This window comes from Trachurus japonicus, chromosome 12, assembly GCF_045865225.1.
Source record: "Trachurus japonicus isolate A0001 chromosome 12, Traja_1.0".
NCBI classification, from domain to species: Eukaryota; Metazoa; Chordata; class Actinopteri; order Carangiformes; family Carangidae; genus Trachurus; species Trachurus japonicus.
In genome coordinates, this window is record NC_140918.1 from 9,490,838 (window position 1) to 9,515,011 (window position 24,174).

The following is a 24,174-nucleotide window of genomic DNA, read 5'->3' on the forward strand; positions in this document are numbered from 1 at the left end:
ACTTTTTGGGCCATTTGAAATTACAAAGTCTGGGCTCAGTAATTGGAGAACTGTCATAGATAGGTGAGAGAAGAGAAGTGAAAGTGAGGGGAAAATAGAAATCCGTTTAACATTAACAATTCTACTGATTGATGAGCCTGGTTTTTTTCCAGCCCGAGGCGAAAAGGCTGAAGAAAGATTCAGGGGGAGAAAACAGGAACCACTCCAGCCACTCCATTCTTCACTCTCCTCATCTTTCCATCTCTCTCTTTGCCTCCCCTGGACTCCTCCTCTAGAGACTGGTAGCTAGTATTACAGCGCTGTAGCCTGCAGCTCTTCCTGTGAGGGTCACATTGGGTTGATGGAGGACTGGAGGCCAAATGGAAATGGAAGCAGCAGCTCCTCCCATAGGCACTCGCGCTTGTCATTCAAAACACAAAAAAACAGGAAAGGCTGCAGAGCTCCTGATTTAGCTGCGAGTGCACGTGATCACTATGACGACAGGTTTGACTGGAGGGGGTCTTACGGCAAGTGTCATCAGCTTCCAAACACCATGTTTGCTGCCTTGCTGTGTGCATTTCCCGCGTTGGTCCGTGTGTATTTCTGTGCAGCTGCAAGTCGTGTATGTATTGAATGTTAATACCATCAGCGTGCAAGGCCGTGTAATCCATATTTGATCATCAAATGGGACATTTTGGCTGCTTTAACATGACATTAAGATCCATTAAGTGAAAAATATTTTTGGGAAAATCGCTTCCAGATGGTTAACACTTTTTCAAGGCCTTTCCAGGCAAGGTGGCATAAGGTATAAGTGATATTCTCTCATCTAAAATGCTGATTATGCCTCAGAGATATGTTTAAAATGAGTCCTCACTCACACTAGCAGCTCTTTGAGGCTGCACAGCTGCACAAACTCAGATTGATTGTTTATGATGTCATTTTAGCATGCCAACATGAACTAAACACAAAGTCAAACTCAGGTTAATGTGGTTAGTTCTGCAGCAATTTAGTCATAAATTGTTTTGGACAATTCAGAATTAAGACTTACTGTAATGATGAGACTAGATATTACGTTAAAGAATCACAGAAGTTATTAATAATTCATCCTAAGGGCTGCATGAATGTCTGCACAAAATTTCATGGCAATAGCTCAAAACCATTAATGTCAACATGTTGGTAGCGTAGAGAAAAAGTCAAGGGATCACTCAGATTGGTAAGATTCATCACTGCCATCCACTGAGTCACGCAGCAAGAGTTGGCTAAATGGAGAGGTAAGACTTTCTAGATTTCTGCGAGGAGACGGCAGAAGAGTATTGCATCTATTTTTTAAACTCTCCTGATGAACAACTGTCTGCCAGTGGCTGCGAATGCTGCACAACGTATGAGCCAAATGTTTGTGCTGACTGACTGACTCCTCCAGGCAAAGGAAAACATGGACAATCCAATCAGTGACCCATTTGGACACGCTAGTAAAATTGAACTTAACTGGGGGTGAAGCTCAGCATGTTGCCAAAGGACAGGAAACGATGAAGGGAAGTCACGGTTTTCAATGTTTTGATTTTATATTTGATTTCCAAACAGTTTAAGCAGTTGATTTCTATATATTATGTCAGGCATTTACCTACTATAAGTAAATAAATGTATATTAACAATTGAAAGTGAATATATATATATGAGGCAGACATAGAGAGAGGAGAGGCGCGGAGAGACAGTGGAGTGAATATAATCTTAGCGCCAACAGAGACATCAAGAGGTTTTTGGATCGATGTGTTGAGCATCACTGTAGAGCTGGATGTTTCCCTGTGCAGCCTGCTGCTGCTGCTGCTTGGCTCCGCATCCAGACAATGTGTTGCTGCAAGGTGAAACTACATTTTTCTAAGTGCTGTCCACCCCCCTGTCCTCCTTCAGCTCTCCTCCTCTTTGTTGGTGTCTTCACCTTTTTTCTCTCTTTTGGCTGCTTTTCACCTTCTTCACCCTGCGCTGCCAAATCAAGCTGGAATTATTAAACAGTCTGTGGACGCGTTGCAGCACCGTTTTTTTGTAGTGTAAATTGTACGGGAGAGACTACTGTATGAGGAGGGCAAGTGAAGCGAAGTGCTTTGGTCTCATTTCCTGTTTTGCTGTATAGTCCAGTAGATCTATGGCTTCATGACGAGCTGACATCTACTGAACTCTACGTGCCCCTCTCCCTCCAACACCGCTCATCTTTTTTAATCAAAAGCGGGTTTACCTCTTATGTTGTCAATACAGATCACAGTTATTAAACAGTCTGGTGGCCGCTATAAAGAAACCTACAGGTTATTGTCAGAATCAAATATGCTGTAATAGTGAGGGTATTGACAAGCAGCATGTGATGAATACTCTCAGCCTCTCAGGGGACAACTGATTTATTCAAAGCTAAAAAAAAGAGAAAAGAAATCCCAGCACCGCCAGAGCCCCCCGCGATGTCACGTTAGTAAATCATCTGTCACACCGTATTACATACGTACGACAAACTGTGGCTGCGTGCAACAGCTGCGGTGATGAGCATCACTGCCCACTGATGACAGCGCTGTATGCATTAATAAGATTGCTTGTGCTGCTTAACATAACTGGAGCTGTGCTGCGGGCTGACAACAACTTACCACGGAGGATGGAGGATAGAGAGGAGAGGCTCACATATTTTCGCTCCTCTTAAGCAGGGCTGTTAGTTTACCTCCAGGAGCAGTAACATAAAAACGCAACGGCATAATAACCGGAGCACCACCCTCCTCTGGCCAGTTATCATGAGGATAAATCCTCCTTATCGTCGCTTCCAACGGGTCGGGGCGGCGGCTGAGAGGAGCAGCGGCGAAAATTAGAACATAATCTTCCCTAGGGTTGAGGCGTCGAGAAGACTAAGATCAATAACGCGAGAGGATTCATGCCAAGAGTGGATATTTTCAGATGAAAGAAAGGTGAACTTTCTCCAGGCATTTCCAACCCAGCAGAGAGCCTGTTATTGTTACAGTGGAGCTTCTAATAGTTCTGTTTGGGTGTGTGCAGACATAACAGCGTGTCTCACCGGGGGAGGAGATGACCCGGTGCGGCGACCTTCCCTGCACAGGAAATCAGCAGAAGTATTACGATCGGATTTTTCAATTTCATTTCAGCTGCTTCTTAAGGCTTTAAAAATCAAATAAAATCAGCTAAAAACAAAAGTAGAGGGTTTATTAGGGCCATAGTGTGCACCTCTGACCTAATCCTGCACTCTCTTACACCACATTCATCTTAATACAACTGCCTCCCGACTTGTTCATGCATAAAATTGAATAAATGACCTGCAATCACCTGCTAATGTCTTGTGATCAGATATAGGTGTGTGTGCGTGTAGAGTTAGCATCTGAGCAGCGATGCAGGGCGTGCCCGTCGTGCTCACCAATGCATCCAGACATCAATACAACATCAGCAATGACATCTCTCCAGAGAGCTTTGGCCTCCAGATGCAACCAAGCGTGAAAGAGAGATGAGGGGAAGACAAAGACGGAAAGTGGGGGAGAGAACAAGGGAGAAGGAGTGGGTGTGCAACGGAGCAGAATAGTCGGGGTGTAATTATTTGGTGAGAAAGAAAGTGAAGAAAGCGGGAGTGTTGGAAGTGTTGCATACTAATGGTCGTTACAACCTGCAAATCTGCATCTCTTAACAATCGCCAGCTGCATTCGGAAGCTGTTTCCCACCTGTGCACAGCTGATTAAACACGATGCACATCTGCACAACTCTGGCAACAAAGAGTTTACTGCTGCATCTTCACCTCCCGTTCACCCTCTCTCTGGGTGTAGAAGAGGCTTTTTGTGACTTATCTAATGCAGCTGTAATGCATAGTCTGCTTTTCTGCTGCAAACGACTGAAAGCCACTCCGGTGATGACTGATTTAGATTCACAGGTTGGATGTGAGACGAGATACTTAGAAGACAACACAACAATAGCAAGGAGGAGGGTAAATAACCAAAGGCTCTTTGCAGGCAAACAATGAAACCAGGCTTATAGGATTTTTCTTTATCTTTGTTCAAGTTGCCTGATTTCTAACTATAGCTCACCGACATTCAGAAACAGCACCTCATGTTGCCAAGACGTGGAAGAAAAAAAAAAGAACAATCATTGGATATAAGACGAGCAAACCATCCAAAAAGCGGCAGAGACATGTGTATTTAAAACATCTATGCAGCAGAGGAGGATATCCTAATTAGGCCTCGGGAATATTTTAAGGAGAAGTGGTTTGTTGGTGGGACTGCGCGCTGTGCCTGGCATGACGTGAGTGCTTTATCCATCAAGGCTCAAGGAAAAAAAAAATAACGTGCACTCAAGTGTGTGCGTGTGCTACCTAAATATGTCAGACCACTTCACAGCGCCTTGAATGATGAAAGTCTTTTCAAAAAAAGAAATCTAGCAGTAACTAACAGCACTGACGCTCCAACGTTTCGACAGCTGCTTTCATTAATTCTTCCTGTTTACGTCAGTCCAAAGGTCGCCGCTCGACTATTCGTCTGAAGCCAAATGCAGCTTTTCTCTGTTTTTACAGATATGCACACACACACACACACACACACAAATAAAACACTTGTACTGAAAGGATTTTTCATGTTTTCCTTCTTTTTAGTACACAGATGAAGTGAGGACATTGTTTGAAGGTCTCCCTCATGATTAGCAAATCTTTACACAACATCTCTGGCACCAGAGCAGTTTTACCAGCAGCGTGTCCCCAGCCAGCAAGAAATCCTACTGGGAGGGGAAAATATAGCGAGGTAAGAGAGAAAGTTGAAGTTTTAGTGCTTTGCTCAGAGGGTGGGGATTAATTGAAAGTAATTAAGGATGTGACTGTCTCTTCAGGGACCAGTAGGGGCCCTCTCCCCCCATCAATCAGCAGCTATCAGCGCTGCTGCGCCTAAACCGGCAGACTGGTGGTACAGTGTGGATAGACATCACTTCTTAAGCACTAATCATACATCATTTCACTGATCCGTGATAAAGTCACGGAAAGTTTCAAAGTTCTGCTGATGAGACGCTGTCGAGGAAGCTAAACTGAGGTACGAGTTGTCACCGGGAACTGACGAGGCAGAGAGGGCACGGAGGTTCATGCTGCAGCCTGATGCGACACTGAGGACGGCAGCAAATCTGTGCCTGAAGTGAATTCATGTTCTTTTTCTGCATAAAAAGATCTTATGTGACTCTTTGCTTGATTGATTAATAGAAATAGTTTTTCATCCATATATATCTATATATAGTAAGTTGTTTCTCCCTCATATCTACAGGTGCAGCTCTATAAATTAGAATATCATGGGAAAGTTTGTTCATGTCAGTAACTCAGTTCAAGAAGTGAAACTGATACATTATATAGATCCATTACACACAGAATGAAACATTTAATGTCTTCATTTATTTAATTTATTTTAATTGTAATGATTATGGCTTACATTTAATGAAGACCTATAAAAAATGATGCTTACAAAAGACCAATTGAAAAAAGCATTTTTTTATATGGAAATGCACTCAATACTTGGTTGGGGTTGTTTGAATTGAACTACTGGAAATGGACTTGGACTTTCCCATGATATTCCAATTCATTGAGATGCACCTGCTATATTTTACTGCTGTGGAGACAAAACGCTGCGCTATCAAAGCAAAGTAAAACGTGGCTATTTTGGATGGATGGAAGATTACTTGAGTCCAAACAGCCCGCTGTCATGGGAGACTTAACTCCTGCCGCGGTAGACTAATCTCCTCGTGCTCGCAGTGCTGCAGACAGCGGTGGATATATTGTGCTTCTGTCCTGAATCAGTATGCCGTGAAGCACTGCAGGGGATACATGTAAAGGATTAGCTTGAGTTAAAAATGTAATACAGGCTGGTGCAGCAGGAGGAAATCACCTCTCTGTCTGGTCTTTGTCTGCTCTGTATTACAGCTGCGAAGGGTCAATAGTTCATAAGATGAGCAGGAGGCGGAGGACTGGTTAACCTCTGAGTGCTTCTACACTGTTTTGTCAGTATACCTGATGGAAAGATAATGGTATGATTTGCTGGTTTTCTTTTTTTTTTTTTATCTGGTATTTCTCCATCGAGAGGGCAAAAGTGGGGGAGGGGATGGAAATAAATCATTTTATTGGTACTAACCTTGGCCTTGCCGGTGCTCTGCAGAATGTGGACCAGCGCGCACGCCATCTCCTCCTTGTTCTTGACGCTAATCCCGGGCTCGAGCACGGAGCACAGCAGCATGTAGTTATTGGTGGTGTACTCTGCAAACTCCTTGTACATCTCCATGGGGAGGATGTTCATACTCTGATAGCGAGCCTTGATCCTAATCATGGGCCCAGATGTCTTGCCCTTGGGGGGGTTGGGCGTGCTGACTGGATACCACTTCTCCATGAACTGCCGCCCGGTGACGGCCGCCACGGGGATGTTGACGAGTCCGATGTAATTGTTTTTATCTTTCTTTTTCTTCTTGTCCGTGTCTTTGTAGAGGTGCGCCGTGATGCTCTTGATGGCGGGCAGGTTGTTGAACTCAAAGTGCTCTCCCCAAAAGACATTGTCAGTCTTGAGCTTACAGGTGGTGCGAGCGTACAGCGAGTCATCCAGACAGAGCTCGCAGAAGTATTTCTTTTTGGCAGGCAGGTCCTTGGCCTCTATGATCCACAGCCGCAGCAAGTTCTCCACCCGACGACTGTTGTCCTGTAGAAAGGGGGAGATGACAGGTGGGGGTTTAGTGAGGTCTTTTAAAAACAAATTTGCCAACAACACCACTGAAATCTTCAAGAAAAAGAAGAGATGACAGTTTCACTCAGAGGAGGATGCACTGGGTAAAAAAAAAATAGATCCAACCTCGAGATCTAGTATAAATCTACAAATAAATAAAGTATAAAAATAAAATGTGTAAAGTGTGTAAAGTAACAGCAGAAAAACTGATAACCTGCCTCAAAAAAAAAAAAAAAAGGAAAAAAAAAACACGTCAGTGGTCGTTGGATTTAAAAAGCCTTTATGTCTTCCGTTTCCAGTCTTTAAAGAGCTACGAAATCTCGCTCCTACATTATTTCACAGAGTGCTAACCCATTCTTATGTCATCAATTGATTTTACCAAAAGTGGGGCCCATTATTCAGAGTGCCTTGAAACCTACCGCTGGAAATGAAGAGGGGAGGAGAGAAGCTAATAATGAAATTTATTAGAGAGAAATAGCAGAGCCTTTCATAATCGCGAAAAGGGCCTTTGAATGCTGAAATATCCTTGTGACAACTCAAGAGTATCTGGATGCGTGTCACAAACACATTTCTATTTCCCATTCATATGTGGTGTTTCTGAACTGAAAAACATGTAATCTTTTCTTTTGTTAAGTGTTACATGTGTGGGGCAGGAGGATTGTCTTTTACAGTACAATCACCTTCTAACAGAAAGTAGTTGGGTTTTCCTACTCTGCTGGTTCAAATCTCTGGTAAATGCCAGGGCTACTTTACTGACCCCGCCAAGAAACAGCAAAGCAGTGGCAATTTTCACAGCCCTCAGAATAACAGGTCAGGGCCGATTCCATCTGCCACTTTAAAAAAACAAAAAAGGCACATTTATTCCCCCTCTACTGTCCTCCAAAAAAACATCAAACCTTGAGAAATGCCACATCGCTCCACTTCCCCTCACTCTGAATTCCCACATTTTTCACCCATGCATCCACAGATGTCAAGTTCCTCCTCTTAATCCGTGTCTGGTTATGTCACATCCCTGCACCAAAAGATCTCAAGACGAGCTCTTGCTCTTGCTCTCGTTCCAGTTTCCAGGTCCAGCCTCCACAAATCCAGAGAACAAACCTCCTACAGACGCCGACAGTGATTAGCAATCGCTTCCCTTTCTTTATTTATATCCTCAAAAGATGCCAGATAACTTGACTTGTATGATTCATGTGCTGAGTCAGCCGGCAGCCAAATGGGACAGGACAGCTCCACCGCTTGAACCAACAAAATAGGAAATCAACAATGTTTCATAAACATTGTGTTCTCTGTCCCTGGATCCTCTCTGACTCTGTATCTTCATATTCTTTTTTCAGCTTTGACACCTTAACTCTTTGCAGCGCTCATCTCCCTGAAGTCAGAGGGCTGGATTCAAATTTCCCCCATGTTTACTTCCGACTCAAAATGAAGACGCTCTATACTTACAATTAGAAAGTTAACTTTTCTATGCGTGTCTTTTCATCCACGCAACAATAGAACTTCCTCACCTCAATTGCCTATTATCATAATTACCCACAATTATATCATCCAGGAGCTCAGCTAAAAAGGTGCTGCATTGATTCAGTTGCATTGATTACATAAGGTATGATTTAAACTATTTTTTCCTTTGTTGTTTTAAGATATTCGTATCTAACTCCTTCTACCAAACACCAGAAACAGAAACAGTGACTTTATTGTGAAGTCATGATGACAAGGACTGACCAAAAGTACAAAGTCCAACAGGTTGTAACGTCTTTTTTTTGTCCCTTTGTTGATCCATGTGTAGGAAGTAATCAAGATTTATGTCTTTTTGGAGCAGTATATATATATATATAAAAAAAGACTTGATTGATCTTGATGCCTTTGCTGCGTGGATATAGCTCTTGGTATAAACATACTGCATTTTGTTCACTTTCATGTTTTGCTTTTATCTTGGATCCAGCCTTTGAGGAGGAGTAGTAGTAGTAGTAGTAGTAGTGGGGGTAGGACTGGCAGTCTAGGTGGTGATAGGAGCTGAAGGAGCAGTTGTAGTTGTAATATGCGAGTGACATTCTGTGTGTTTTATTCAATAAAACTTCTATTTTCAGTATTTCCGTATGTGTCTCCAGTTCCTGTGTTTGCCAGAAAACTCTGTGTAGCATCTAATCTCTCAAAATCATAAAATAATTAAAGATGCACAAGCAAAAATAGAGAAGAGACAGATATCACGCATTCTTGCCAAGAGAGAAGAGGAGAAAGACTCCAGTGCTATTAGGGATCTTTTTTTTTTTTTTTTCTTTCAAGAAACTTCTAATTAGTGACTAATTTGCTAAATAATGACAGATGAAGGAGCACAGACATTGTAAGATTAGGACTATTTTCTTGGCTTGAAATTGCCACACTCCCTCTGCCACAGCTGTGTTTGTCAAGATTACAGATGGCATCCATTCACAAGAAGAGGAAAACACTTTGGGAGTCTCTGCCACGTTCGGCGATGCAACCTCTGCATCCTCTGCTCCCGAGGCGTACGGTTCAGGAAGTGCAGGATGAGCACAGCTGGATGTAAACTACATCAGCCTGTGTTTCTGCACGACTTACGACACAGTGTCAATATCATATATATATCTCGGTGTTGCAAGGTTGGGAGTTTGGAATTGGGACACATGTGTATATGAACTTATTAATGCTGATTACTTCACACAGTCTCATCCCTCCCGCCGTGTATTTACATACTCACCTTGTTGGGCTGCACCGCTCTCCTCAGATTCTCCATCCATTTGTCTCTCTCGGCTGATGAACGGCAGGAAAAGCATTTGCTTCCCGTGGAGGTGGTGACCTACCGGCGGGACACAGAGAGAAAGAAAATGAAGGCTTTAATGCATAACAATGGCAGCGAGATGAAGTGGAACAAAAATGGCTTTACCGAACTTCATAAACACCACTTCTGTGACGGCAAAGGAGCTTATCAAAAATACACACACACACACACACACACATGCACACAATGGTGGAGACTGAGGAGACTGAGGATGACTTGGCAGTGCCGAGGAGTGACTGAGCGGTGTGAATGGACAAAGGGAGAGAGATGACAGCTTGGTAGGCTGGGTGATGATGGAGTGATTAAAAAGTGCTCAGAGGGACGGAGAGAGAGAGAGAGAGAGAGAGCAGGAAACTGCAGGAAAAGAGAAAATGGTGTAATGAGCGGGATAATAAAGATTAGTGGAGATTTCTAGTCTCTGCAGTGTAGGATACAAAAGTAGTCAGTCATTATTTCCCTCTGAGGCTCCTGAAGGATCACTAGCTATGACTAACGTGCTTGTACACACACAAACCATACATGTGAATTCTTAATTTCTAGTCTGATGATGATAATGAGGACACATCAGAGTTCACACAGCCTGCAACTCGACAAATTACTTTCTCTACTTCCATATATTTCCTCCAACCAGGGAAATGTAACTGCTTGCTTGTCACTTGCTTCCGTGTTTTTTTTTCAAAAAGCTGAACTTTCGGCTACAATTGGCCATCAGCAGCCAATCAAGTCAAAGAAGTGCAGTTGCAATATTGATGTGAGGTGAGAAAAGTGTTTTTTCCCCAGATACTAATTCAAATGTCAAAGTTTTCTGTTAATGGTGCACTCAACTTAGGAAAGTGTCAGTCTTCTGAATAATTCGACAATAAGGTAGATTTGTTGCGGCCATTAGTTTCAATTAGACCACATAATCGTTTCAATTTGAATGATATTGTTTTCTTCTCTTCAAAGACAAAGATTTTTTGTCATATGTGGCCAGAAACTGGATCTTGAGCTGATGCACTTCTGGAGGCTGTAATGAACGTTTTTCGCTGTTATCTCTGTGAGGACCCAGAATGTAGAGATGTAACAAACTTAAAATGAATTATTGAAATTGGGAACAAATCAGCATCATAAGTTCAGATGACCTAGAATCCAAAAGCAAACTAATCAAACTTCTGAAAGTTTTAATCTTCAGCTTCTTCTCTGCACTTGTACAGTAATGCATGCAAAAGAACAAGCTGTAAACACAACATTAACGAATACAGTCATCCTCTAAAGTTGTTGTGGTGAGCGTGTTGGCCAACAGTTGCCTTTCTACTCACACCCAGCAGACATGGAGCAACATTAGCATTAATTCTGAGTCATGTGTCTGGTTGATTAATGTAAGTCCAATGTATTCGCTCTGCTTTGATCTCTGGGTGTCAAATGTGGCTCATTAGCAGGTAAATGTTCCACTTTGTTCCCCTCGCTTCATTTATCTGACTGCTACTGTACTGTACGTGATGCAGAGCAGGTCTACAGTACAGTGAGTTTTAAAATCTCTTCTGTTGTGACTGGAGTCTGGAGTTGATGCGAGTGATGAGAGAAAAAGTTATGGGTGGTAAAAGACAAAACAATGAGCTCAAAGACCCAAACGTCTTTCAGACTAAACAAACTCATTTGAGTCACTTGCTGATATAAAATGATCGCCTAAGGTTGGTGGCTAGATGCTTCGTAACCAGTGTATGCTGCATCTTGAATGTTTTAATACAGATTTTAAGACACAGAAATGATCAGTTGCAGTTATTTATCCTATATATTGATATATCCAAGCTTTACATAACCTATAGATGTCACTAACCCAGTGGTTCCCAACCTTTTTTGGCTCATTACCCCATTTTGACAGCACAAATTTCTGGTGACCGTGATCCCGGCCCTCAATCAAGAAGTACAAGCTCAGATATTTTTATACTCTATGCTGCTGCATTTTATTTGAACTTGAAGAAAGTTAAAGTATCGAAATATAGTTGTTTAATATTGTCTGTGGCATTTTTAATCATAGTTTAAAAAAAGAAAAATAATTAAATAATTAGTTAAAAACATATTTTTATCAGAATTCCAGGCCCAAGGTTGAGAAACACTGCACTAACCCAACATTGTGTATCCAGAAAATGAACATGAATATTACTTTAGATGGCTGAAATAGCAACATTGGATGTGTAGCTGTGCGTGAACAGTTAAATGACGCAGGGTCTGTGCTGTAGGACTGTGGAGGATGAGTGTGTACATGTGTGCATGTGCCGTATTTGTGTGTGTGTGTGCCCCCCTCACCTCAAAGCAGTAGTCCTGCCCGAGGATGCTGCTGTGAACGGGCTTGATGATAACCTCGTCCTCCATACTTAGGTCCAGGGCTTCCACAGCACTACTGGGGCTGAGCAATGACTCATGGGAGCGAGACTCCTTCAGCCTTGGCATCAGATGAGATCTAAGAGTGGAAAAAGAAGAGCAAGAGAACTGAGTCACCCTGCAGAGACTGAGTGGAGGAAGCGGCAGAGAGAGAGAAAGAAAGAGGGAGCATATGCACTGCACGTATTAGCGAGCGTACATGGTGAGTGTGAAGAAACACAGTGTGAGGATGACGAAGAGAGGAAGCTCCGCTTGCCTCAAAGTCAGCGAGTTCTCAGCAGGAGGAGCATGCACACAACTGTATGTGAACACATGTTCGTGCACTCACTTCTACGCTAATGGATGCACTATGACTTCTAATTTACAACTCTGAACATCGATGAAAGAATCAAAAAAGCGAGAAAGATTCGAGTCAAGCTGTGCTGCAAACTGGTCCAGAGGAACCGCTATGAATAGGAAGTAGTTTGCGTCATTGATTATCACTAATGGTCATGGCTTTGAGAAATTTCCAGGATGACTGTGCTATTTTTTTTTAGTTTTTGGGGGCTTTAAATGATGAACAAAAAACCACACAAACACAACTGTTCTCACAGGGCAATGAAGAGGAGTAGACATTTATGACAAGAGCTCACAGTGCACTTCAGAGAGCATTCAGCCTTGTCACAAAGACGACCCTGAAGCCCCAGTGCCTGGCCATTTATTAGCCAGAGAATATAAGGAGTCAGAGTGAAGAGAGTGAAGAGCTTTTCACTGTTTGCTGTGTTTGATGTCGCCCTGTTGATGTCGTTGAGAGTGAGTGACTGTCACCAGGAAGGAGCTAATGCCCCCCTCCATGTAGTGTATATACAGTACATATAAGGCTAGTACAATAATCCTTATTGTTCAGCTTTTAAAAGCCCGACGACAACAGCTATTGTTTAAGTATTTAAAGCTCTATTGTTCTCAAACGTGTCGTGATGTGAGATGCCCAGACCAGAATTGTTGTCAAACAGCAGCCCACCACCACCACCACCACCACCCTTATCCATGCTCCAGTCCAGCCTGGCGCTGATAAGAGGATGAAAAGCTAAATATTGCTAGTGGGGGGATGTAAGCAGTCACATAAACATTAGCCCTTGACACTCAGATGCTGGCAGGATGCAGCAGACAGAGGGTCAATTGCTGGTGTAATGAGAGAGAGTATTCTTTCAATGGTGCCCTCTGTGGACAGCTTACACACTAATCTAATGCATGTGTGTAAATCTGTGTGTGTGTGTGTGTGTGTGTGTGTGTGTACTGTATGTCTCTTCTGCGGACTAATGGAAGAGCATTCCAGGAAAAATGCAGCAACCGTAATGACAGATTAGCAAACGCATGCATAGCTTTGTTGTGAAATCCACCACTGTCCAATGTGGAGTGGATAGTAATCTTGTTTCATATCTCACTCACACACACACACACGCACACAGAGCGGTGAATTTCGTCCCTTTTGAAATAAAGGAAACACACTACAACAAGTGCAAACAGCTCAAGGATAGCTGTGCATGTGAGAATCCAGTTTTTAGTCGCTCCTAGCCTTTTCTATAGCTGCAGAGGAAAAGTGTGCTTGCACCTAGCTCTGCTTTGTGATTGGCTGCCTGGGTACCGGGCAGAACAGAGAGCGAGTAAAAGAAGCAGAGAGGAGGGGAAACAGGTTTTTTTCTGGTTGGATGTGTTGATAGAGACAGGAAGGGATGGGAACTTTCTGTGCACGGTCTCCAAACATCCAAAGGGAACGACCCGTGCGAGCATTATCAATTACATTTTTGATATTTAGCCCCAGCTGATGGGAAGCAGGGATTCTGCCTGTGAAGATGGAGTGGAGCTTGAAGCCAGCTCGGCTCGCCAAGAGCAAGATCCTCTGGAGTAATACTCTGCATGTTGCGAGGACAAATTGCCAAAGAGAGAGGAATGCAACTTTACTTTGTTCTCCTATTATAATTCTCTTCTCTCCTCAGCATATCGTATTATAAGAACATTAGTGTCAGTGGGGATGGTGGGAGGCTGAGAAAGTATGAATTGATGAATAATAATGCCGCCTGTCATCTGTATGGCACTGTATTAAATTGTACTGTAACGTGTAATTTACAGCTTATTGTGGGCCACTTTGTTACAATGACAATGAAAGACTGTCTGGCATGTGAAATCTGCTCATAACTTCTATATCACCCAGTATGACACACTGCCTGTGTCAGCCTCTGTAAATAAGCAGCATTACAAGCAGGGCCTGCTGCTGCTGCTGTCGTTGTCGTCTCCTCGTTTCTATACTCTGTGGTTCCCTTCCCCCTGCATCGTCTATTCTCGGTAAATGTCCTCCTTTGTCCTTGACAATTCTCCAATACTCAGCCTCCATCCCTCTTTCTCTCTGTCAGTGTTTACCTGAGGTGGTGGTGGGGGGTTATTATGTGGATTCTTTGGTATACATCTTTCCATCTTACTCTCTTTTTTCACTGGTCTGCTCATCTGTTTAACTTTGTTTACCCACTCTATCCTCTCTTGGCTGCCAATCACTCTGCCTCTCTTCGTTTTTCTGGGCTTCTTTCGGAGCTACTTAAATATTTCAGATGCTTTTGCCCCTGACCCCTCAGAAACTTCAAGTGGCTCCTACATAGAAAACTGAATTATGTAAAGACCTATGGTAAAATACAGACTTGAAAAGGTCAGGCCATTAAGAACAGTCTTTGAAAAGAACCTTGTCACGATTACAGGGGATGCTGCGGAAAAAGGCAGAGCGATATCTTATGTTTGGGGAGATAAACAGATGAAACGTTTCTGTGAAAACATTTGTATTTCTATAAGAAAAGGGTTGTTTCTGTAACGACGCTGCACAAGCTTCGGGTGTATTTCTGAAATTCATTCAAAATAAAATGCAAATGGATGCTTGTTTCCATCAGGTACATTTATGCAAATACCTTCTGGAGGATGTGACAGGATTACACAATTATTTAAGCACCAATACCTCTAACATGCCATGGCATTTCATTGCTGCCATTTGCGATTTTAATGAATGAACTTCTGACCCCCCACCCCCATTTTTTAAGCGATAAAAGGAGTTGGCGACATGAAACAAAAACCCCCATCTGGACTCAAACTGCTGTTCTGTGCAGCGATGCTATTCTCGATCATGATGCAGCAGCATGGTATGAAGGATATGATTACAGTAGAGGCAGCAGAGTCATACTTTGTGATATTGCTTGAAAAAAAAACATCAAATGAAAATCAATTGTAACCTATTAGCTATATAAACTTCTTCGTTTTTTAACTTTAAATTAATCCAGATTAGAATGAGGAGGAATATAATCACTGAGAATATCCTGATTGGAGAATAGACTGCTCAACAAGACAGTGAAAAATAAAGTGGATACTGTTCCTCTGCATCAGTGTTACTGAGTTACCTCTGACATTTTAGATTTTCATCATTTGCACACATCGCTGGTCGGTGATGTCGGTGCACATTCACTATTTAGGAATTCATGCTGCTACATGGAGCCAAGTTTGAGAACTAGATTCACTGTGCCCCACTAAGGTTCAATAGAAACTCAGTTAGGGGTAAGCACCGGAGAGAGCAGAGCGGAGTAATGGATTCTGAGTGTGTCTGGACTGCACCCAGTGTGCTTTGTCTCTGCATCCTGTAAAAAGAGTTCATCTGATAGCCTGTCTGGGATCTGATACAGTCTGAAACCTCGGGCCCATACAGGCGTCAGAGCACTTAGACTTCTAACACACTGACTTGCCGGCCAGCTGGCTGCACCGCAAGGGACTATATTTGTAGTGATGGTTCGAGATAGGCTGAATTAATGCAGTGCAACTCCAAATAACAGTGCTTTGAAAGTCTACATTGTCCTGGATTGCATCAAGGGTATGTATTACTTCTCTATAATCACAACAACAACAACAGCAGCAGCGTGTTATCGCACATGTGAAGTAGTGTTAATCTTCACGTAGGAAATAACACCCTCTTTGTGTTGTGTTTCCACACACAATACAAACCAACAAGAGAAATGGTCCTAATGACCAAAGTTAAGCCTGTGACATAACCTTAAGAAATAACTTCTCTAGAGAGGCCTCCACTTAATACCAGAGTTAAGAGACCTGGTGTTAGTCGCCCTGCTAACGGTGTTTACTGTGGATGCCGGCCTGTGTGGTGTTTACACATTATTTTTGCTTTGCTGTTAGACCAGCATTTACAACAATCAATACGCTCTCCACTTGCAGACTGGCACAGCAATTACTTGTTAATAATGCTCTCTACCAAACAAACACACAAGGCTTGTGTGCCAGTAGGCATGCATACCAACAACTGGAGCCAAGCAAAGATGTGCGGGATGACAAATGAGAGCGCTGACGAGTCTGGACGACATCTAGCTCCGCAGAGTTTACAACATGAACTTATTCTAAGTTGCTTCAGGTAACGAGTGTCGGCTAGATAAATGATATGTAATGTGACATTAAAGGCAAAACCCTGAATAAATAAATAATGCAACACAATGAATGCAGATGCTTCCCTAAAGCGAACGAGGCTCCACTGAATAGTCTGAGTATGAAAATGATGTAAATCATTAGCCTTCGTTTCCATCCATGCATCCGTCCATCCATTAGCTGTTATCCTTTGACGGGGGGTAGGGGGGCTGGAGCCATCGCCTTAATTTGTGCTTCTGTGCCTTTACCCAAGTTAAACCAAAATGGTCCATATCATGCAAATGGGTTGGAGAGAGAGAGAGTGGAGCTCCACCTGACACAGGACAAGTTAAAAATCATTTTTATAGTGCAGCAGTCATAATACGTTCAGAGTCGTCTTTGAGGATTCGTCTCATCATTGGGAAAGTGTTGTTAAAAAACCCCCCTGGACATTTCAAACATTAGCCAGCTCTGTGTTGGCCTGACGCCTCTATATTACAGCATTTGAATATAATATCTCAGTATAGAAGACACATTCCGCCTCAGTCCCAAGATAAATAATATTGAGAAATACTGCCTGTGATGGTCTGGTGAGTCCTAAAGCACGGTGCTTAAGACGTGTGCTGTGTAATAGCTGAGTGCTTAAGGCGGAGCTGCAAAGTTTTCGTCCCTTTAAAGGGATAGTTCAACATTTTTGGCAAATTTGCCTATTTTAAACCCTATAGTCTTAGGAGTAGGTTCATTACCTTTAATTGTCGCTGCATGTTGTTTTTATATCGGTGCCGGGGCAGAGACGCAAGCTGCTCAGTGAACACAATGGAGGCGAATGGTACTTTCCCTCATCAAACTCATCAAATACACAATCCAACAACTCCAAAACACTCTTGTGGAGAAGTTGTGACCTGCACATTCACCACGCTATGAAATAATCATGTAACATTATGAAACAGAGTTGTTTTGGAGGCGTGGTGGGAGCTGGGAGGAGTGATTTCAAAAGCGCAAGAAGTTCAGCGTATTTGCTTCATGGGTCGTAATGTTACATAACATGATCATGATCATCATGATCATCATACAGTAGTGTGGTGAATTTGCATGTCACAACTTGTCCACGAGAGTGTTTTGGAGTTGTTGGATTGTGTATCTGATGAGTTTGATGAAGGAAAGGCGAAAGTACCGTTCGCCACCTCACATCTGTGCCCTGCAGATCTCAAAACAACATGCACCGACAAATAAAGGTAATGAACCTACTCCTATTACTATAGGGATTATGGAAATAGGCAAATTTGCCAAAAATGTTGAACTATCCCTTTAACGTTCTCCTAACAGCTGGCTGGCCGCGTGACACGGTGCTCCAAAGCGAAAACGCTCCAGCCAGCCAGCAACACCAAGCACTCTGCAAGCACCTGGGTCCCAACTCAAACATCAAAGTGGGGAAAACATCACAGTGAAAACACATACTGCACACTCACACAATCGCACAGTAATTGTTCGAGGTTGATTATGAAACACATGCACTGCGGAGACAGGCAACCGGACAAATAAGCCATTATTCATGCATCAGGCCTCACACAATAAAGTGTCCATTATTCCCTGCTGCTTTGGCGCTGACTCAGTGGATCGGACCACAGGCCGTGATGAAACAACTAAGTGTCTGTCACAGTGCAGAGTGCTCTGTCATGGACTGATCGCTCATTTGATCCAAGCAGATGTGGTTAGTCTTTCTCAGCACTCCGTGTGAATAATGAAGCACTATCAAGCTCAGAGAGGAAGTTAAGATCTCCCCGCAGTCGGTGTCGGAGTGTTTTGCAGATTTCATGTTATTATCTGCATTCGGATTTTTCAGTAAAACCGTGAAAATATACGATTCGTGCTCAACCTGCCAGCTGTCAATTGTCATCTGAACAGCTGGATGATTGGTAGCAGGAGAATATAGACAACAAAACAAACGTCTGGCCCCCCGGCAGCGAGAGACTGAGAGGAGGAGGAGTAGTCAAGAGGAGGCGAGGGAAAGAGACGAGGAGGATCCTGTCAGACGCTACTGGTGCAGAACGGTGGATGTGTGAGCTGAGCTGCTGACATGTGGCTAAAGGCCTTGGAGCCCAAACTCCAATCAGGGGCGGCGAGAAGAAGTCGGAGCAAAACTCATTCACTGTCGAAGTCGGACACACTGCAGAGAGAAGAGTGATCTCTGGAGACAAACACAAGAGTTTGAGTTTGAGTTTGAGAGTGAGATGGAGGTGCAGCAGCTAATGTGACGGCCCCACTCCCATTCCCTTTTACCAAAATCACCCTTAGGAGGAATATTTCCACACATCACGTCCCAGCCTGACACTCAAACAAAAAGCCCCCCTACTCGGCTAATCCATCCGTGACCTCGGTGGGCTCTGATTGGCTGTGCCATATGGCTATGAAAGCGATAATAATGATAGCGGAAGGGGGGGGGTAGAGAAATTGCGCTATGTCAAGTTGTTGCCGGTCTATATCGAGTGCATTAGTGCTTTTGCAGCACCTGCGCTGAGTTGATGCGTCTGCTCTTCAGACTCTTCCACTGGCAGCGGTCTAATGCACACAAAACAAAGGAGAGATCACGCCAGGAAGAGCAAAGAGAGAAAGAGAGAGAGAGAGAGAGAGAGAGATGATGCCCCAGGCGTCGCTGCACAAAATAGGAGGGTATAAAAAAACTGAAGCCATGGTGTGACCACTTTTGAGCTATAGATGAGAAGACACATTAGCTCAAAGTACAGAAGGAATAGCTGCACACAAAGATGGCCTTTCATTATGAGGGAGGAAGAAAGCTTTTAGAAGACAAGAATGAGGCACATGCAAACACACACAAACACACACACCCTTTCCCCCTAAAGAGACACACACACGCATGCACACAGGAAAGGGAGTTAGCTTTAGCATTCAGTATCTCCTAAATGATCAGCTGCACCAGGCCCCTTTTTAGGAGTCTGCAGGGAAGCCTGACTCAGAGCGCTGGCAGACACACTTCATTGTGGGAAAAAAGCTGGCTGGTAACTGAGATCAGGTGGTTGGAGAACAACTGTTGGAAGAGCGAACGTAGCCGCCGAGCCAGGCTGTCTGCTGCTAACACACGCACACGCAAACACGCACAGCTTGATTACAGTGAGAGTGCAGCCTCCCTGCTAGGCTGGCAGGTAATTCAGTGTAACACCTGCTAGGACGCTCACTGCAGGGGGGGTGTGGGGAGGGGTACGCAGCTATGAAACGCTGCCGTGGAGCGAGCTGGCTGGAGGTTTGGCTCCGAGGTCATGTGCCGACTCAGAACAGAACAGCTGGCTGCGAGAAAACCGCTGGACACAGACGATCACACACACGCAGCTGCAAAACACAGCATGCAAATTACCTGCGATGATCTGTGAGGACTGTTTCGGGTTTTTTTGTTAAACATCTGCAGCGGTGATTTCATGAGAGAATTATTTCTGCGTCCAGCTCTGCAGGATGTGACACACGATGTGCCGTCCTTCTTACTCATTTTCCGTCTCTTTTTACAAGCGCGGGGGTCGAGGGTCATCAGCGCATAATGTCACTTACACACTACATGATACACCAATGGGAATGTGTGTTTTAGTGTGTGGGTGTAGCGTCTGGGTGTTTGTCCAGAGCTTTATTCACACTAATTAGATCGGGAGAGAGATAATCCAAACAAACTGCACATTGCAATGATAGAGAAATTAAATTGAGGTCAAAGGTCGCTCTAATGAATGACTCCTTAAAAAGCAGCTGGGGTCAGAGGACAAAGGGCAGATGTCACGCTAATGACGGATGGCTTTCTGGAGAATCCACCGCCACAGTGCGACTGGTGTATTGATTCAAACAATGCACTTAATGTGACATGTGAGAGAGAAAAAAACACCATGATTGAACGTGGCTTCACCAGAATAAATACAGTCTTGTTTTTGTCGTGGTGAAATTCTGTCTCATGACTTCATGACCCTCAGCAGAAATAAGTGATAGAGAACAGTTAATATGATTTACACACTGAATAGTGTGTCTTCTTTGAGATATACAATCATGCTTCTCATATGACGGACGGATAATTTAATACACTGGAACGTCATAGACAGTATTTAGTCCCAGTATGATGATGATAATTGGTTTATAAGACATTCATCCCTCAGAACTTCATTATTAAAATTCAATATTATGCCTTTTCCACTTACAATAGTGTAATAGTCTATATGTTTGAACTAGTTTTCGACTTCAACCAGCGAAACAAAAATGTTTGACCTCATGCCATTAATAACTGAGTGGGGTTCAGTAAAGTCATGGGCCAGATATTGATCATATTGATCTGCCATCAAACAGGCACAATGAAATGAACCAAAATCAATAAAATGTACTTTACTTTTACTCTATTGATTTGTGCTTGTTGTTACATACATTGTGTGTTATTTACATTTATGCCATGACTTGAAAATGTCATGTGAAAATGTGAATAATGTGAATGTGAATACCCTTTATGTTCAGATATAACCACCACCAGTACTAAAGGACATTCCTGCAGCCATCCAAGCTGTGAGGAAATTAATAAGCTCCAGGTGAATCACATACCTGATTTGTATGCGTTTGTGATGATTACAAGTGCTTTTAAAAACCTGCCAACTCAGTCCACTATGAAACTGCCAACAAAATAACCTTGACGGGTCAGGCCTGATTCATTATTTTTAAACAGCACTCACAACAAAAGAAACATCCTTTTGCTTTTCACTTTGAGTACCTATGACCACCGCGCTCATTAATTCTGCTCTAAAATACCACGGAAGAAAAGAAGAATGAGGTGGAAGACGGAGGAAATGATAATATAGTTATCACCAGAGTAAGACTGGGGAGAGTGAAAACACTGCCCTAATTGGGCCAGCGTCTGCCCAATTAAGTAACTTATCATTTGGCTTCAGGCCATCCAGCCATCCTCACTGTTAAACCCTGAGGCTGGAGAGGTGACACAGTCCTCTAACAGCAGCAGAAAGGATCACAATGCTAACTGTTCCTGCTTTTACTGTGGGCGTTATCGCTTAAGTCACAAATAAAATATTCACTTTAAATTTAGCGTTATCACCCATTTGGTTCGTTCATTGCTCGTTAGTCATTATTGATTTGTCGTTTCATCACATCAGCTGTGATGTGGAAATAGATGCATGTGTTAACCACAAAACCTCCATAGCAACAATAATAGACTATTACAGGCAAGACAGTCACATGTCAGTGGGAACGACTCAGTCGTGGCCATGAGGCTGAGAATACTTGAGGCATGCCAAGGTCATGAAAACAGTGTGTGCATCTGTGGTAATGTGCTCTGTCTATAGACCCTGCTTACACGACTGCTGTCTTCTTACTGTATATGTTCGCAGGGCAAAGATAGACCAGAGAGAGAGAGAAGGAGGAAAAAAAACCGTATCTGACTTAAAAGTGAAAATTTAAGAAAATATAAATTAATTACAAGAAAGAGAGCTTTTTCTCTTGCGTAACTGCTAAGCACTGGGGGAATTGATAAGAACATGTGCAAAGGAGAAAAGGAGATGAGGAAGTGTGTTTTTTTACTTCTTGACCTGAATATTCAAAGACCCCTGTGGCATTGGACAAAGAAACAGGCAAACACTCAAGTTCACAACGAGAAAGGAGGACAGAGACTTTTCTACCACGCAACATAGAGGGGGAAAAAAAACATCTACAGTATGATCTCTGCAAACGCTACTTTTCCTGCTTTGTTCTGACTTTCATTATTGCATTTTTATTAGTACCAGGTTTACACAGGTGAGGCGGCTTTAGCACATAATTGGTTTTAAACTGTAAAACATGCTGTCAATACAGAGATCTTATTTGCACTCCAAAGCCAAGATTTGCCTCTGGCGATGAATACTTCTATGTTCAAGTCTGAACGTATCCAAGTATTTATCTCAGCACTTGCCTCTCAAAGTATTCAGCAGTACGGCACTTTTTCCCTCTTTATCTATGCAGACCTTTCCTCACAGATCATAACTTGTAGAAGGTCCTTAATGGCAATTATGTAGCCCATAACAGAGAGATAAAAAAACCCACAATGTACAGTCTGGAGTGAACCGTGGGTGGATGCAGCGATAGAGGTTTCAATAAACCGCAGCGTGCAGCTGTGCTGTAACCATCGGCAGCAACAAGCATACCCGGGAAAAAAGTATTAAAACAAAATGACACCTACGATCGGCTGAATATGTGAAACATGGTCCAGCAGTATCCCGAGCTCCCCGAGCTGGATCCCCAGAATGCACAGCTTCACTTTGTGTTGCATTCCTCGCTAGTGGCTGGTCTCAGTGTTTTCCCGACTATTTTTGAGTCTCTGGGAACTTGGCTGGAGCCTCTGCCCTCAGAGTTACACCACACCACTCCCAAAGGATGTCTGCTGCTACTAACACACCCCTCTCCACATCCCATTTAAAAAGACAGTGCAGTTATTTAGGCCAAGCCTGCCCACAGTTACTCTGTAGTAACATTTTATCAGGATGAAGTAATGCCTGGACCTGTAAAGGTAGGAGTAGTAGGGGTTATGGATACTGCACTCCAACTTCATACAAAGTCGATTCAGGCATTTTAAAAGAATAAAATATTATGCTCACTATGCATTTAAGCAGAGTGCTGACTTGTACCGTCTCTGGTCTTAATGGAAGGAAAACATGAAATGAAATCTAAAAAGGAGTCAAGCCGGGAGGGAGCTGACCTGCTCAAGTTATTTAGATGTTTCCCGCTGAGAAATAAAGTCAAATTCATATTTTTCTCGCTTAAGTCAGTCCCTAGGAGACACAGTTGCCCCGTCATCATCAGATCCGTCTCCCTTGCCTTTTTCTCACACTGACGTAGACCCCGAGTTGGCAGCCAGGAAGTGAGCCTGCCCCCGCCCCCCCAGTTTCCCTCTAGCAGGAAACAATAGCTCAGCCTTCAGCACCATGCTCTGTGGGAAAATCCTGGGTCCTTGGCCGGAGAGAGGGACTCCAGGAAAAGGGAAAGAAGGGAGGAAAGCAAAGAAAGAGGGAGTGAGTGAGGGAGTGAGGGAGGGAGGCAGAGGAGGAGAGAACGAGGCCAGCCAGCTTTAGGGAGGAGACGCGCTGCCAGATGTACCGTGCCGTTGTTTTCACATAGCTGACGACCCAGTGAGGGAAGACTGATGTCACAGCTGAGATATGCTGTCAAGAGAGCACTACAAAACAAAACAAAACAAAAAAAACAAAGCCCCAGAAATGCCAGTCATTCATCTCCTGTGAAATATGGAGACATGGAGTCCAGTTCCACATGGACCAGTTTCAGTGTTTCTGATTGAAATGCTTCCTTGACGACAGGAGACTATTTCAGCCCAATCAATGAACAATCTGCAGAAATTACATACTGTAGATGTAATTAGGTAAAAAGGCTTAAGTGGGACTCTACAGGAGCTGGCGGAAAAAGTCTAGCTCAACAATGGAAGTCATTGTGAACTGTACAGTGGAAAGGTCTTTGCACCCCATCATAGGTGGACTGGTTCTCCAGCTCCCAAAAAAAAAAAATTAAGTATCATTTGTGAGGTGAAACTCGAGGAGGTTTAATGTACTTGTTCCCCCTGATGCAATGGATTGGAGTTGCTTGCTCTTATCACAAGTAAACAGACCTGCATGCCTTGCTGTTTTGGAGAATGGCTGGGTAAAGGTTAACTACAAAGCCAAGGCAAAGTCTGGAGACTAAACACTCAAGGGGATTTCCTCATTCCTGCGGTCTGGGTCATGATAATATCATACCCCATACAGTTGTTTTGAATGCAACTGTTCTAAAGTATAATGCGGGACAAGGAAGAGCCATTCTATCGAAGGAGGTTTGTTTGTAATCACAGTACCAAGGGAGGAATGCAGAAAACTCTGTCACATCAATATTCACAGGAAAATTCATTCTGAATCT

The 24,174-nt window shown here is 43.3% G+C and overlaps 1 protein-coding gene across 19 annotated transcripts in view; it reads right to left on the reverse strand.

Annotated features, from left to right (window-relative positions):
• The window catches only part of dab2ipb (DAB2 interacting protein b), a 139,053-nt gene that overhangs the window by 29,298 nt on the left and 85,581 nt on the right, over positions 1–24,174 (reverse strand). For 17 of the 19 annotated variants that reach the window (XM_085793047.1, XM_085793060.1, XM_085793042.1 and 14 more), the window contains 3 exons: positions 11,764–11,917; positions 9,397–9,495; positions 6,105–6,659 (listed from right to left, as the gene is read on the reverse strand). In XM_085793047.1, coding sequence (XP_085649173.1) covers positions 6,105–6,659; positions 9,397–9,495; positions 11,764–11,917 — 808 coding nt within the window. Of the gene's footprint in view, positions 1–6,104; positions 6,660–9,396; positions 9,496–11,763; positions 11,918–22,453; positions 22,634–24,174 lie in introns of those variants that run through there. The other 2 variants (XM_085793057.1, XM_085793059.1) reach the window with 1 other exon arrangement.